Source organism: Bombus impatiens, unplaced genomic scaffold (assembly GCF_000188095.3).
Source record: "Bombus impatiens unplaced genomic scaffold, BIMP_2.2 scf_0058, whole genome shotgun sequence".
In the NCBI taxonomy this organism is placed as follows: Eukaryota; Metazoa; Arthropoda; class Insecta; order Hymenoptera; family Apidae; genus Bombus; species Bombus impatiens.
In genome coordinates this window covers 509,296-522,923 of record NT_176477.1, presented here as the reverse complement: position 1 = coordinate 522,923, position 13,628 = coordinate 509,296, and the positions used below count along the sequence as shown (strand labels likewise).

Genomic DNA, 13,628 nt, shown 5'->3' with positions numbered 1-13,628 from the left:
GACCGTGCGTGTCGAAAAACTCTTTTCTCGTGGATAATCGGCCGTAAAAACCGAGCCAGTGAACATAAATTCTCAATGTGTACCCCCGTCGGGCGGCTCTCGTGTCTCGTGAAAGTGGCCCCTCGCGAATCGCCTTCTTCATGCCCGATTTTTTCCTGCAAGAACAGTCTGCGCGCCGAGAAGTGTCAATTGACGTTTAATGCGTGCGTTTAGAGATTAGATGAAGAGGAGCAGTGTGTACCGATTGTTGCGCGTATTTTGTGTTAAAGACGATTTCCGGACTTGTCAACGATAACTTGTGACCTCGCAAGTGCGAATCACTGGCGAAACCGAGCAACAAGTGGTCTTTCAGTATCGAGGGATGGGAAGAGCTTGCAGTCAATTTTAAACCACACTTCGTCGACGTGTGCTACCTATCGTGCGTATCCACCGCGGGGAAATGAACCGGTCGGCAGTCAAAGTTCAAAGGGCAAGTATAATAATGAACGTTCGCCACAACTCCAGCGTTAAACGAGTATCATACTCTGTGTTAAACGAATGCAAACAAACGATTTGACAGCGTACGCGTTTCAAAGTTTCAATGTATGCAACATTTTTTCTGCCCACTGGAAAATTCCACATAAGCAGAGTGTTATTATCAAGCTAACGCGAAACAAGAAACTGAGTTTTATTTATTACGATTAACGTTGTATAGTTGTCAGAGATGTGTAGTATTCGTAACTATTATTTCGTAATGTCACTTCTATTCTGCTCCTTCTATTTAAGTTAAAATTCATTTTATTTAGATGCGCGTACTTATGTTCGGTTACATTCGGGAAAATCGTTCTGGACACTGAATAATCTAACAGCCATAGTTCGATGAGTAACGCTGTATATACTGAGAACTGATCTATTCGAATAACGTGCATAATGGATGTGGAACGTAGACGTAATTATATCAAGGATAATGGGCATAGAGCATCGAAGTATACTCTCACTCCTGATATAGGAATAATTAGGAAGCACACGTATAGTACTTTCTATCACCTAATTTGTATGGATTCTGATAAAAAGGAGTATCTGATGTTTCATTGTGACACAATACATCGCACGGTATCATAAATATATCAAACCTGTGCGGTTTTAAACTGGATCGTGTTGCGCGGGAAATATGAAAAATAGATTCCGACATCAGTTTTATGACAGAAGCGTAACTGGAATTATACGTACATTTTATCTTTCTTAAGTTTGCAGGGAATAAAAATCAAATATTCTAGAAAACGGTAGATCTTTTAAAAAATCTCAAGCTTCAAAATTATTTTTATCACATCCTTCTCTTCAAATTTTTAACTATAAAGCTATATAAAGCAATTATTTTGTTTCAAATCGACCACTCTGTAGGTATCACTATACCACCACATAGTTTTCTAGTTTTTACGCCTTACTTCACACTATGCATCATATATCATACCTCGCACACCGCGTAAAAACTTGAGAGAACGGACGAGCCCAACTATTCTCTCGTTATCCGTTATTTGTATATCGGTACATTGAAACTACGCGATATATATTATGCACGACTCCTGTATGGCATATAATGAGAATTATCCTTCGGGATATACATTCTGTTATTTTGCTATTACTTCATGTACACATTCGTCATTCGTGCATTTATTATGCGAAATGACATTAAAATGTGATGTAAGAATTGGCTCATCGTTTGCAGATCGGGGTGATGAGCTCTGTAATTGTTCTGCTCGAGAGAAGAATCGCCCATAATAATCGCCCATAGAATAAGAAAAACGGAAAACGGTATTTAAAAAGCGTGTTATTGAAATCTGTCAATCGATGTAGCAGTTACTAACAAGTTTGCAAATAATCAGCGTAAGCAGTTTAAATAAGCGTTTGACGTTGTTTATTTTTTAGAGTATGAATATTTATATCTCATAGTCAGACTGAATATATAAAGAAGTCCATTATGTAAAAATTGCGGACGAAGTTACAAATACTTGTTAAACGTTTTATAACACAAACTAAATGTAACGAATGAAATAATAAAAGCGTTTATTCGACTTTTCAAAAAATAGCATGGAACAATTATTGGAGAATGTTTTCTGTAGCTTATTTTCTGTTCTTGGTTCCTATCTTGCAATATTACAAAATTTTTAGTCAAGAAAGTTAGAAGATAGCAGATTTATCATTGATACTTCTGTGAGTTGTTTTATGAAAATTTTAGTCTTATCGATTTACCAGATTCGTTTTGGAATTCACACAGTCAGATCAGTGGTCTAAGAACACGTGACTGTATCAAATCAAATTGCAATCTTTCCGATTAATGATCCGAATCCAATATTTCCCCTTCCAAATCCTCCTCTTATATAATTAGTAGTCTAAAAATCAATGCGGAGATGCATACCGTTGCTTTTAATTCTATTATTTATGTAGTTAACGTCACAATTGCCTTCCAAGGAAATACATAAAATAAAATAAAAGAGAAATCCTCTATAAATATTTTTATATCAGGATACAGATCTCCTCACATCGAAACACTCAACACTTTCCTTAATTGCAAATTACATTTACTTATCGATCGATGTTTTAGTCGTTCATTAAAATTCTGATATCGTATGATATGCAATATGCATTAGTAATAGCAATATGGTATTTGGTCATTGGTCATCTAATTAAACTTGTTATTCACAGGTCGAAACACTAGATATAGCAATTAGCTGTTTCCACGTTGGAACGATCATCGGCAAATCAGCGAGCCGTAAACTGTTTAACACAAGAAGCCGCGAGAAATGTTACTTTCGTTTTTCGTGGGGAAATCGTATTTGATCGAGCAACGGTTGCAAAAATTGCAGGAAAAGTGTTGCAAGGCTACGGGCACGCAACTCGATGGAACGATCGAGCTAGGAGAAAAAATCGAAGAGATTCGTTAGAAGTGACGAACAAGTCACGAGAGGAATATTTAAAAGGATAAAAAAACGACGGAACTCGATATCGGAGACAGGCGAGGAAAGACGCAGAACAGAACCGATTTAGAAAGCCTGTGGACTCTATAAGTAAGAATTCAGTTTCCAACGAGTACACGCTGATGCATAGGCATAATTGCATCGAGGAAAGGTAGTATACGGATATTTATAGATATTAGATATTTATAAATACGCATATCAAATACGCAATCATCCCACATTTTTGGCCATTTACCGTTACATGAAAACTAACATTGTGTAAAAAGACAGAACTTTATTGGTTTAATGAAAATCTCATTTTATAAAGAAGAAAAAACGGAAATATCATCTATAAATTATATCGTGATGTTGGAAATATCCATCGAATCCTACGAAAATTTATAAATGAGAAGAATTGTAAAGAATTTTTGGAGAAATTATGAGTTATAGAATTTGATTATATTATTTGTAGAAAAAAATCATAAATAGAGTAAATTGCTATTTTGGGTCACGGAAAGTAAGAATACTTAACATCATAGCGAATTGTGACTTCGTTATCGTGATATTCAACGATTAGAGCTGGTCTCCATTCACAAAGAAGAAAAACAGCACTGTGAGGCAGCAAATTTGTACTGCGAACAGCAAAGCAAGGAGTTTACAACGCGTTAAACAGAAGGCTAACACCGGAACTCGATTCTGGGAACAAGAAGATCCTTAGTAAATTTCTCGACTATTAACGAAGATTAGTCAATTTATAACGTTATAACAGTTCCTAAACATTGCGTGACAAAGAATTTTATAACATCTCATTGTTGGAAAATACTCAAGCAATCTTTATGATCGCAAAAAGTAGTGAATTTTCGTTAAAAACATGACTACAGAGGGAGAAGATACAGTATCGGTAACTCCTTGGTACACAAAGTTCTTCGAATATTGGAGAAACAGAAATCGAGTGGGTCCAGGTAAAGTAGAACTTCCCGACTGTGACTTCTTTATTGTCGAATCACGACGAACCTTAAGGATTCTGAAGCCAACTTTGAAAAGTGGCTGGTATTACGACAACACGAACGAGAGGCCTGAATCCATCGCTGACAATTTCTTCACCCGTTGGTCCAGAAGACCTCACTCACCCAGTAACTGCAGATGCTCTTTTCGACAATCGAAACGAGTAAGTACTGCCGAAGAACAAATCATCTCCGCCGAATTGAACAGGATTAGGACGAGCCTCTGCGAAGCGGAGGAAAACGAACGCGCAATCGAGGAACTCGAACATAAGGTGTCGGTAAATTTGCAGAAATTTCAAGTTTCTGAAGCCGAAGACGATCCCGCTAAAATAGAGGATAACAGTATCGGCAGGATGAGCATAATCGACAAAGTTACCTCTGATACAACCGATCAACAGGTGGACGAGCAAACGATCAAAAGTAGAATCGTGAAGGATCTAGAGAAGTACATCAACGTGCTTCTCGAAGAGATATTGGACGACACGGTGAAGTACGTCGCAGGCACGAAGGACACTCTTATCAAGGATGTAAGAAGCTCTAAAAAGAGAAACGATTGTTCCACGTCACAACGATCGAGTCACGATAAAGAGAAGTTGAACAAAAGGAAACAAACAAACGAGGCATCCTACGACACCGAGGAATCGTTCAACGACATCAGCTTCTCGTTTCATCCGGAAAGGATCGAAAAGAACGAAAAAGAATCGGAGCGACGTGAAAGCGACAGCAACGAGGGCTATGTAAACCGCGGCTTCATCGGCTCGACGAACGATCCCGATTCGTTGGATTTCTACCTAGGACGATCGATCGACACGGAAGTTACTCTGGAGCAACTGGATTGTATCGATTCCGGGATAAACAGCGTTGAAACGATCGAGTTCCAACCGGATCAGGAGCCGAGCCTGGAGCAATCCTTGTTGAAGATCATCGACGAGAAGCTCGGTAGGACGGCTTTGAGGAACAGTTGGGAAGACTTGAGTACAGGTGGCCAGGAGAACGATGCTCAGGGCCAGCCGACAAAGAGAATGGACGAGGAGATGGTGTTTCCGAGAAGTGGCGAGCAGCTGAGCAACGATCGAAGCACCGAGAGATCGGAGGTCACCGGGAAGAATGATGCGGAAAGGAGCGAGCCGCAGGATTCGAGCGTTCAAACCGCTCGAGGAATCGATATCTCGACGGATAATCTCGAGAGTGGCATACCCGCGGTGGATCTGAAGGAGCTAGAGGAAACTGTTAACGAGCCCAGTTTCGAGAAACTGCGGCTGGAATTCAAGGACAACGGCAACGAGTCGTCCTTCAGGGCCAAAAAGGGTAACGCGATTGCTAATCTGCGAGAAAAGTTCACCACGAACCCGCACGATTACGATTCTGATCGGTGTTCTTTGGGAAAGAGCAGTTGGAACGAAAAAATGGGCACGTTCGAGATGAAGAAGGAAGCCGCCGCTGCGTCCATCGAACTCGAGGATTACAGAAAGACGTGGCCCAACATCGAGGAAAATACCATCTCGATCGATTATAAGGAAAATCCTCGAGATTTAGTTACGTTTCGAAAAAATCGGAAGCCAATGATCGTGTTTCTTCATGGTTTCGGATCGTCAGCGGAGATCTTCGAACACCAGCTTCGATATTTCTCCGCTTTGGGTTATCCTTGTATCGCGCCGGATATGCTGGGACACGGAATGAGTTCGGCACCTGGACGGTCCAGAGATTACCATTTTACCAAGCTACTCAAGGATTTAGATACTATACTGTGTCACTACGCTTTCAAGCCTGGTCAGAAATGCGTCCTGGTAGCGCATAATTATGGGTAATTATTTCTCTTTTATTTCCTTTTTATTTTCGGATTTTATCGTTCAACTTTACGCAAAATTCACAAAGATTTACAAGATACCAGCCCATATAAATATCTCTTAATTACAGCAAAGGTTCGTTTTAAATTTCGTTAAATTGAAACTATCAGACAAATAATGTTCTTAGTCGGTATACAGTGAAATTTCACACACATCCTTGAATAGCAGACAATTGTCGCGTGTATTCGCGTGTTACGAATGAGATCAATTTCACGGTCGAAATCATCGATAGTGCCTTTGATACATCTTTAAATAGCAATTGCTTTATAATTGTCACTTTGATAACAAAAATTTGTAGTGCCTAACTAAAATGTTGCCGATTAATTTTTCATTTAGCGTTACTTGATCTTACTACAATAGTTAGAAGATTTTATATTCACGTTATCACTCGGTAGATTATCTGATGCTTTGTTAGAATCTTTTCCCAATTTTACATTCCTCAATTTCACAACACGTTCAGGAAATTTCAATTAATCACAAAAAAACAAAACGTACGGCTGTGGTGATGGACGTTCTGCTCTATGGTAAGGTATTAGGTTCGATCCCCTTAGTTGTATTTAAAAAGAGTCTGCATTTGCATAAACATTCGTACTCTATTCATTACTATTAAATAATTTTATAATAGTAACTAATAGAAACTTGGTTGTAATCGCGTAACTTATCTTTAACTATGTAAAAGCATCTGGTGTATCGTAATCTCTTGGTACACGCGAGACAGTGTCTTATCGGATATCAATGATTACAAATTCCTTGACGTTCGTATCGTTGCGCGTCCAAGCAATCTAGTCAGCTGTACGCGTTTAACCGACGAAGTGGCTAATGGGCGTTTAATCCGCGTGTCTCAAGTTCTTCAAATTCGTCGGGATGATCGATTCACTTTTATGCGCGTTGTGAATGTACGTTCTAGCTAGCTCTTGTCCTATTCCTCCATATCGTAATGTTTAAACGCTTTTTCTAACTGTTCGACCTTCTTCCGGGAAAATTGTATCGGAATGTATATACAATATACATAACTAAGTTAATGAGAGAGATAGAAATACGAAGCGAAAAGTGAAATTCTATTAGGTGTAAAATGCGCATGTTTTTGCTTTGGATTGAATAACTCGTTAAGGATGTCGAAGGATTAGGATTGTATTTTTCGATTAGTAACTTTCTCTATGTTTTTCGTTATTAATCGACGATACGTTTGATGCATTTATAGATAGAAAATAATAAAATAAAATTATTAGGTTCATAGAACTATTTTCCACTTGTTCAGGAGATCCGACTTTTTCCCTTTATGAGGAAGTATACATTTTTTATTTCCTTTAAATCTATCAAATCAATATATAGCATCGATAAATATATCTTTTAATTTCATGTGCTCGTTAAAAGGAGCGTATATAGTATATAGATTAAATTATTACTAAAGATTAACACGACTGTTTCTATGCAAATTTTATTCCTATCTATTCGTGAAATTGTATCAAACGCTTGCGTTTGCATCAATTAGGCGCATATACATTGGGACGTAATTAGACCAAGAATGGTATAAAGTGAGCTCTTCGCCTTACCACTAATCTTGTATTTTTGTAATGCGCAAGTGCATTTCTCAGTGATGGAAAGTTGCTGGAATACATAGTAACTACATACAATGTTGCGTGCGTAGATTAATTTATGATACATGTGCCATGAAACGTGGAACGTACTACTTATAATATTATGTATCATTATACGTGTTTAATCTGCATACACGTAACAGATGTAAACCCTTTATCTTGTTTGCAAACATAAATCAATTCCTGTACCTTTCTACTAAAGTAGAACATATACAAAGACTCGTTATTTTCGTCTTGTGCGGAATGTGTTGATGCTAGCATGCAACAAATTAGAAATTCAGTTAAGCTTTATCTGTGTATCTCGAAGTTAATTTTTGACGCTATAGCGCGCTAATTAATTTCAATCTTATCCAAGAAGCTTTCGTTTAGCGATAACGCTCGAATTAACACTAACGTGTGTCAAAGTATTCGATTAAACAACGTGGTACAATATCATTCGGATTGCAAAGACCGATTGCAAGGTCGTTGTTGCACACATCATGATCCGTATCGATTCGTTTTTGAAGCTAGAGGATTGTCATCCACGCTTCGACCCCGACTAAGGAGAAAGAAAGGAAGAGAGAGAGAGAGAGAGAGAGAGAGAGTGAAAGAAGAGGAGAAGGGTTGCAATATATACAAGAGTGGGTATATCGTGTAAATTTTACTTGCGCATTATTCGTATATCTGCAAAATGGTTCGTGGATTCACGCAAAATGCATCGTGCATGTCGACTTGTATTAGGAGTGCGTGTAAATGATTTTGTTCATCACGTTTTTTTCTAATGATATTCCCCCAATACGTGGATAAGTGGAAAACATCGCTTTAATCGGGGTATTTGTCATTACTATGTGTGTTATAGTTATATGAGTGCGGTTATTAAAGTATATAAGAAAAAAAAGACATGGCTTCCTAATCGGTTTGACGATATCCTACGAGAATTTCTCAATTTTTTTATTATGTAAATTGCTAATGAATACGATCACTCGACTGGCAACCACGACCTACACGAAACGGTGCCGTAATAAAGAGACAAGTTGTATTAATCCTTCACACGACATTGCAACATGACATGTAGGCCGCTGGCTATGTCTACGAACCAAGTACGGTTCAATACTCGTTCGCCGATTTAGTTAGAAAAATTAACATTTGTATCCTACACAGATTACGGCAATGAGTTAAGACAGCAATAAACGCGTTGCGTCCACGCGGTATGAATTATGTTAGGAAGAAACATTACGTTAATGAGACTTTCGAAAAGGCATTATGAACCACACAAAGACATTCGGCGGAGTTCAAGTCCCATCTGAATGAAACAAGCAACTAATATATCATGTTGGTTTTCTTTTCTATTTTTTTATTTCCATTTTACGAGACTTTATCGATCTTGATACATATATTGTCATCATCGTCAGTAACCTGATTTTAAATATCTATAGAAGATTCAACTTCAAATAGCAAGTTTCAAACTTTAGTTTCAAGGAAATTCGATTAATAGGAGTTCAAACCAAAGAAAATATTGCACACGTGCAATGATAAAACGATTGTGTCATTTTCTATTGATTGCAGATGCAGTTTTGCAGCTGCCTTGGCTTGTAAGTACGACAGTAGTATCCATCAGCTAGTCCTGATATCCGGAGGTGGTCCAACAGCTTTAGCAGCACCCAGTACCGAAAGCGCCGGCCACTGCTGCCTCAGAGCAATCCTGACACCGTTTTTAATGTGCGGCCTTCATAGAGATATATTATATTCCGCGAGGGGCCGTCAACACCCTTACTGTGGCCCTGAGCCACCAGAACAATGGCCTTCGCACATGAAATACGTTTTGGACGGCATGGTCTGGCCGGAAGGAGACTACGTGTTCCATAGAAGGATATGCACGCCGACGCTTCTCATACATGGTTTAAGGGACAAGAAAGTGTCACTCGTGCAGGAATGCCAAATGGAGAGGGTACGTTGCTCTTTCTCAAGCTTCTTCTCAGATAGATTCTAAGAATCATGTAAATATATTACGCGTAAATTCTTATGAAATTTTATACGTAGCAAATGGCTTGTATCAAATATTGGAAGATCTTTTTAATGAATTTGTAAGTTTAAAACAGTTAAAAAAATTCTTACTTATGCATATATTCATATTACTTTAGATAATACGTAATACTTTATGTGATTCTTTCATGATTATGGAGCACGGTGAAAATATTTGCTATTATCATTCACACTAAACATTTTTTCCTTCAGTAGTTTTATTAACGTTGAAATATAATTCTAATTTATTTTTAACTGCAGATATTTCAAATTCTTAATTTTCTCAGAAGATATCTAGGTAATTTGAAAATAATTTTCATCTCATTTTCAGTATCAATTGTATTCTTATGTTTCATGTTTTAGACCATGATGAAAGCCTTTCTCGAAGCGATTCCAACTGCTGGTCATACTCCCATGACTGATTGCCCAAAGCAAGTTAATCACATGATACATTGTTTCATAGATTTGTGGAAAAACAAGAAACGGTAGCAGTAAAGTAGGCAAAAAAATGTCTTTGCAAAAAGGACTATTTGTGGACCAAGTAATTATATAATAATATTATATTTAAATATCAAGTTCTTTGTACGGGTATTTCACTCATTGTACATGAAACAGAGAGAACAACAAGAAATTATAGTGCCTTATGCTTAATTTGCCGCGGCAAAAACACCGAAACAAAGATTAAGATCTATTGTACATAATTTAGATTTTACGCTGGTAAAACTTCGTTTGTATAGAATGCTATTTTATAAGATTGAAATGAAGTAACCAATTTTCTGTATAATTATTTTTTTATAAACTTTCGTCTAGTGCCGTATAGCCGGATACCCATGTTGGTAAAGTTGTATAAGTCTACAGAGTAACTGTGCCAAAACATGTACACGATTATTAAGTTGTTCTCTTTGAATTTATCAATTTAACGGTATATTTGTAAATGAAATTATAAAATGCAATGTGGAGGCTATATAATAGCGTATAAGTTATACCAAAGATGATTTATACAGCGTTATTTTATGTATTCTACCGGAGTATAACTTATTCGTTTACAATAAAATTGTGTACAGATATTTGATTCCATTCATGATTACATTTATGAGTCTTATTCCACATGTTCCTCTGAATCATCTAATCAGTCATATGCGTGTTTACATTTCGTTTGATTTCGTTTAGTATCAACGGTTTAAGAGTAATTTTTGATTGAGTGGGTTTTCTGGAGATTTCATCCATTCCTTTTTTAATATTTGTTTTAATTGACTTAACCTCAAAGTAGGGTTTTGCTCTTTAACAATAGGCATCATTCTTTCTTCGAAACTAGCATACGCGGCTTTTACACGTTTTTCTGGATGACGATCAACCTCGGCTTCTTTTGTACTGTGTAACAAATAATAACAATGTACTTTCAATATATATAATATGAAATAATTGCTTTCATTTAAAATGTCAATATAATAATTGGTCTTACCTTAAAACAGATAGCGCCTCATCTATATTATGAGCACTTTCACCTTCTATCGTCAACCTATTCAAATTTTCTTCGATTGGTTTTTCTTCTTCCCTTTTTTTAGTTGCTGCTTGATTTCGCTTTTCCATTACAGCTACTATTTCTGCTCTAGTTACTTTAGATGCAGGCTGTTTGCCACCCACTTTTATATTTGCCATTTCCTTTTCTAGTAGAGCTTTCACTTCTGCTTTCTTTTCTAATTGCTGTTGACGTTTCCTTTCAGATTCTTCCTATGAAATAATTTAAAATATATTAAAAATTAATAAATAAATTATAGGAAGCAAAGTTATTAAGTACATAAATATTGTATAACTAATAAAATTTAATAAGTATTATTTAGATACCTGTTTTTGTTTCTTTTTCAATAACTGTTTATCATCATCTTGCCAAGCTTTTTCTTCCGCTTCAAGAGCTTTCTTTGTATTTTCAGCCTCTTTTGCTGCTGCCTTTCTGGCTCGGGCAGCGACGGCTTTACTATTTTCACCGACAAATTTTTTAGGCATATTAACCTGTAAATTTTATCGTAATTACAACATGAATTGAAAATTCGCTGATAATAAGCTTTCGTATTATTTATTTCATTGCGAAATTATTATGTAATTCGTAATATTTGAAATATTATCACAAACAAAAAACCGGCAAAATTAAACTGGCTTAATAATTCGCGGTAACATGTATCTCACTATGGTTTAGTTGGTAGTACCGCTACACGTGCGCAGATGTATCGCTCAGCTAAAGATATAAAGAGGTTAAAGAATCATCGGCATCATCTTTAACTATAGCCATCTAAATCTAAAATATGGTTCGAGTGATTTTTAAATCATAAATGACGTATTACTTTGGAAGTGCGTGTCTACGAAGGAAACTTTTGCAATATTTTACGAATACTCGCGAAATGTCGAAACAGGGATCAAAGAAAGCTGGAAAAAGTAAAAAAGCTACAGTTAATGAGGTCAGTGAATAATAAAAATCGTAACTTACCAACTCCGGTTACAAGAATTAAAATGTAACGTGTGATCGAGATTTGATCACCTATTAAGAAAATAACATGACATTTTCTATGATACACCTCCAACTTATATTTAATACTACTAGGTGTCGCTTGCGAATTCATGAATGGCAACATTACATTCGCAGTTCACTAGATATTCTCTAAGAAATACCAATTCTTTCGAATATTTTATTTAAATAAAAAAGAAAATAAGATATATGTGTATATAGAGACGCTATATATACTAATTCAGTACCATTATATATAACATACAATATGTAATTAAGATCGCAATCATATTTTACGTAGCATTTTAGGTAATCATCTACTTAAAACTTAAAATTATATTATGTTGTTTGATTGTTCGATACTCTTTGTTCATATTCATAACGGATAGATAAATTTTGGTAGGAATCTAAGGGACCCATAAGTTTAGATAAGAATGGAAATGTTACTATAAAAATACAAGCAAAACCTGGCGCAAAACATAATAATATAACAGGTGATAATATGTTGCAATATTTAAAGCAAAATTTAAAATAGGATATCAGATACATGTGAAGGTGTAAATTGCTTTGTAGATATTTCCGAGGATGCAGTGGGCGTCGCAATATCCGCACCTCCGGTTGAAGGTGAAGCAAATACAGAACTCGTGAAATACCTAGCCTCCATATTAGGAATGAGAAAATCCGACGTATCGTTAGATAGAGTTAGTTTAATATCTACTAATTAAGCCTCTCCATTTTTTTTTTTTTAATTTATATTCTCATCTTTTATAGGGTTCAAAGAGTCGACACAAGGTGATAATAGTATCTGGAACTACAGTGGAAAAGGTCTTAGAAAAATTAAAGGGAGAAATAGGAACTTAAAAATAGTAACAATTAATTATTGACGCACTTCTATCTTTTGTTAGAACAACTATTTTTTTAATGTATACATATAATGTTACACTCCTTTCATTTTGATAAGTCATATTTACTATACATAAATATGGCAATCACGTCAATATAACATATTCAACTAATCTATACAATAAAAAAGTAACTTTATACAATTATTACGTCATAGAAGTAGTTCCTTAATAACTTTCAGAAATTAAATATATAATCACGAAATTCAAGTTTTACTTTGCTGACACATTTCGGCTTTCAAAAAAAAAAAATATAAATATGTCAGAGAAGCGTCATGAATAGGGTTGTGGGCGTTTGATAGATCTTCATTGGAATTGGCCATCGTTGTGTTATAACGAAGGTACGGCCTGGTAATACGAGTATGGATACTACCGATTCGACAATCAACCGCGGTGGTTGAGCACTTGCGATACTAGTGACGTTGGTCTTAGGTTCGATAACGAATCCACGGTCAATGGGATGATAGATATACTTGCTCACACAATCTAACTCAAATGTGTAATACTCACAGATCGTAAGGCGCTGCTCTCTTCGTCGATGAGATCACAAGAAAGAATGACTTTTCGTCCCAATGATGCTGCAGAGGAAAACTATGATGGGGTGTGTCTAAGGACACGAGATCATCGGATTCGTCGAGTATAGCCCTCGTTCCGAAAATAAAGGAAATTGACGTCGCTGTCAATTGGTCAATTTGGGACAAAGACTGCCTGTCCGTTTGAAGAACCTTAAGTACCAAAAATACCCAGGTTTTATAGCGGATCCTCAGGCTAACTGAACTTGTGCTGTGTAAGTGCCTCAACATCTGGTATTCATTGTGTCCGAAGGAACCGTTGGAATATTTT

The 13,628-nt window shown here is 36.4% G+C and overlaps 3 protein-coding genes across 4 annotated transcripts; 2 read left to right on the top strand and 1 right to left on the bottom strand.

Annotated features, from left to right (window-relative positions):
* The first annotated feature begins 2,682 nt into the window (after positions 1-2,682).
* On the top strand, positions 2,683-10,455 carry LOC100741965. Its single transcript, XM_003485439.4, has 3 exons — positions 2,683-5,741; positions 8,928-9,309; positions 9,747-10,455. The coding sequence occupies exons 1-3, from the start codon at positions 3,805-3,807 to the stop codon at positions 9,870-9,872; spliced, it is 2,445 nt and encodes an 814-aa protein (XP_003485487.1). The 5' UTR covers positions 2,683-3,804; the 3' UTR covers positions 9,873-10,455.
* Positions 10,332-12,005, bottom strand: LOC100740691 (coiled-coil domain-containing protein 124). 2 transcript variants are annotated; one of them, XM_003485429.4, is made up of 4 exons: positions 11,866-12,005; positions 11,229-11,393; positions 10,846-11,114; positions 10,332-10,754 (listed from the first exon to the last, which is right to left on the bottom strand). In XM_003485429.4, exons 2-4 carry the CDS (start codon positions 11,385-11,387, stop codon positions 10,556-10,558), a joined length of 627 nt encoding a protein of 208 aa, XP_003485477.1. In that variant the 5' UTR covers positions 11,388-11,393; positions 11,866-12,005; the 3' UTR covers positions 10,332-10,555. The 2 variants fall into 2 exon arrangements, with proteins under 2 accessions (XP_003485477.1, XP_033180554.1); XM_033324663.1 differs by lacking the exon at positions 11,866-12,005 and adding an exon at positions 11,568-11,706.
* Positions 11,580-12,990, top strand: LOC100741052 (UPF0235 protein C15orf40 homolog). The gene is made up of 4 exons (XM_012393650.3): positions 11,580-11,836; positions 12,287-12,377; positions 12,457-12,584; positions 12,655-12,990. The coding sequence occupies exons 1-4, from the start codon at positions 11,711-11,713 to the stop codon at positions 12,742-12,744; spliced, it is 435 nt and encodes a 144-aa protein (XP_012249073.1). The 5' UTR covers positions 11,580-11,710; the 3' UTR covers positions 12,745-12,990.
* Positions 12,991-13,628: the final 638 nt, after the last annotated feature.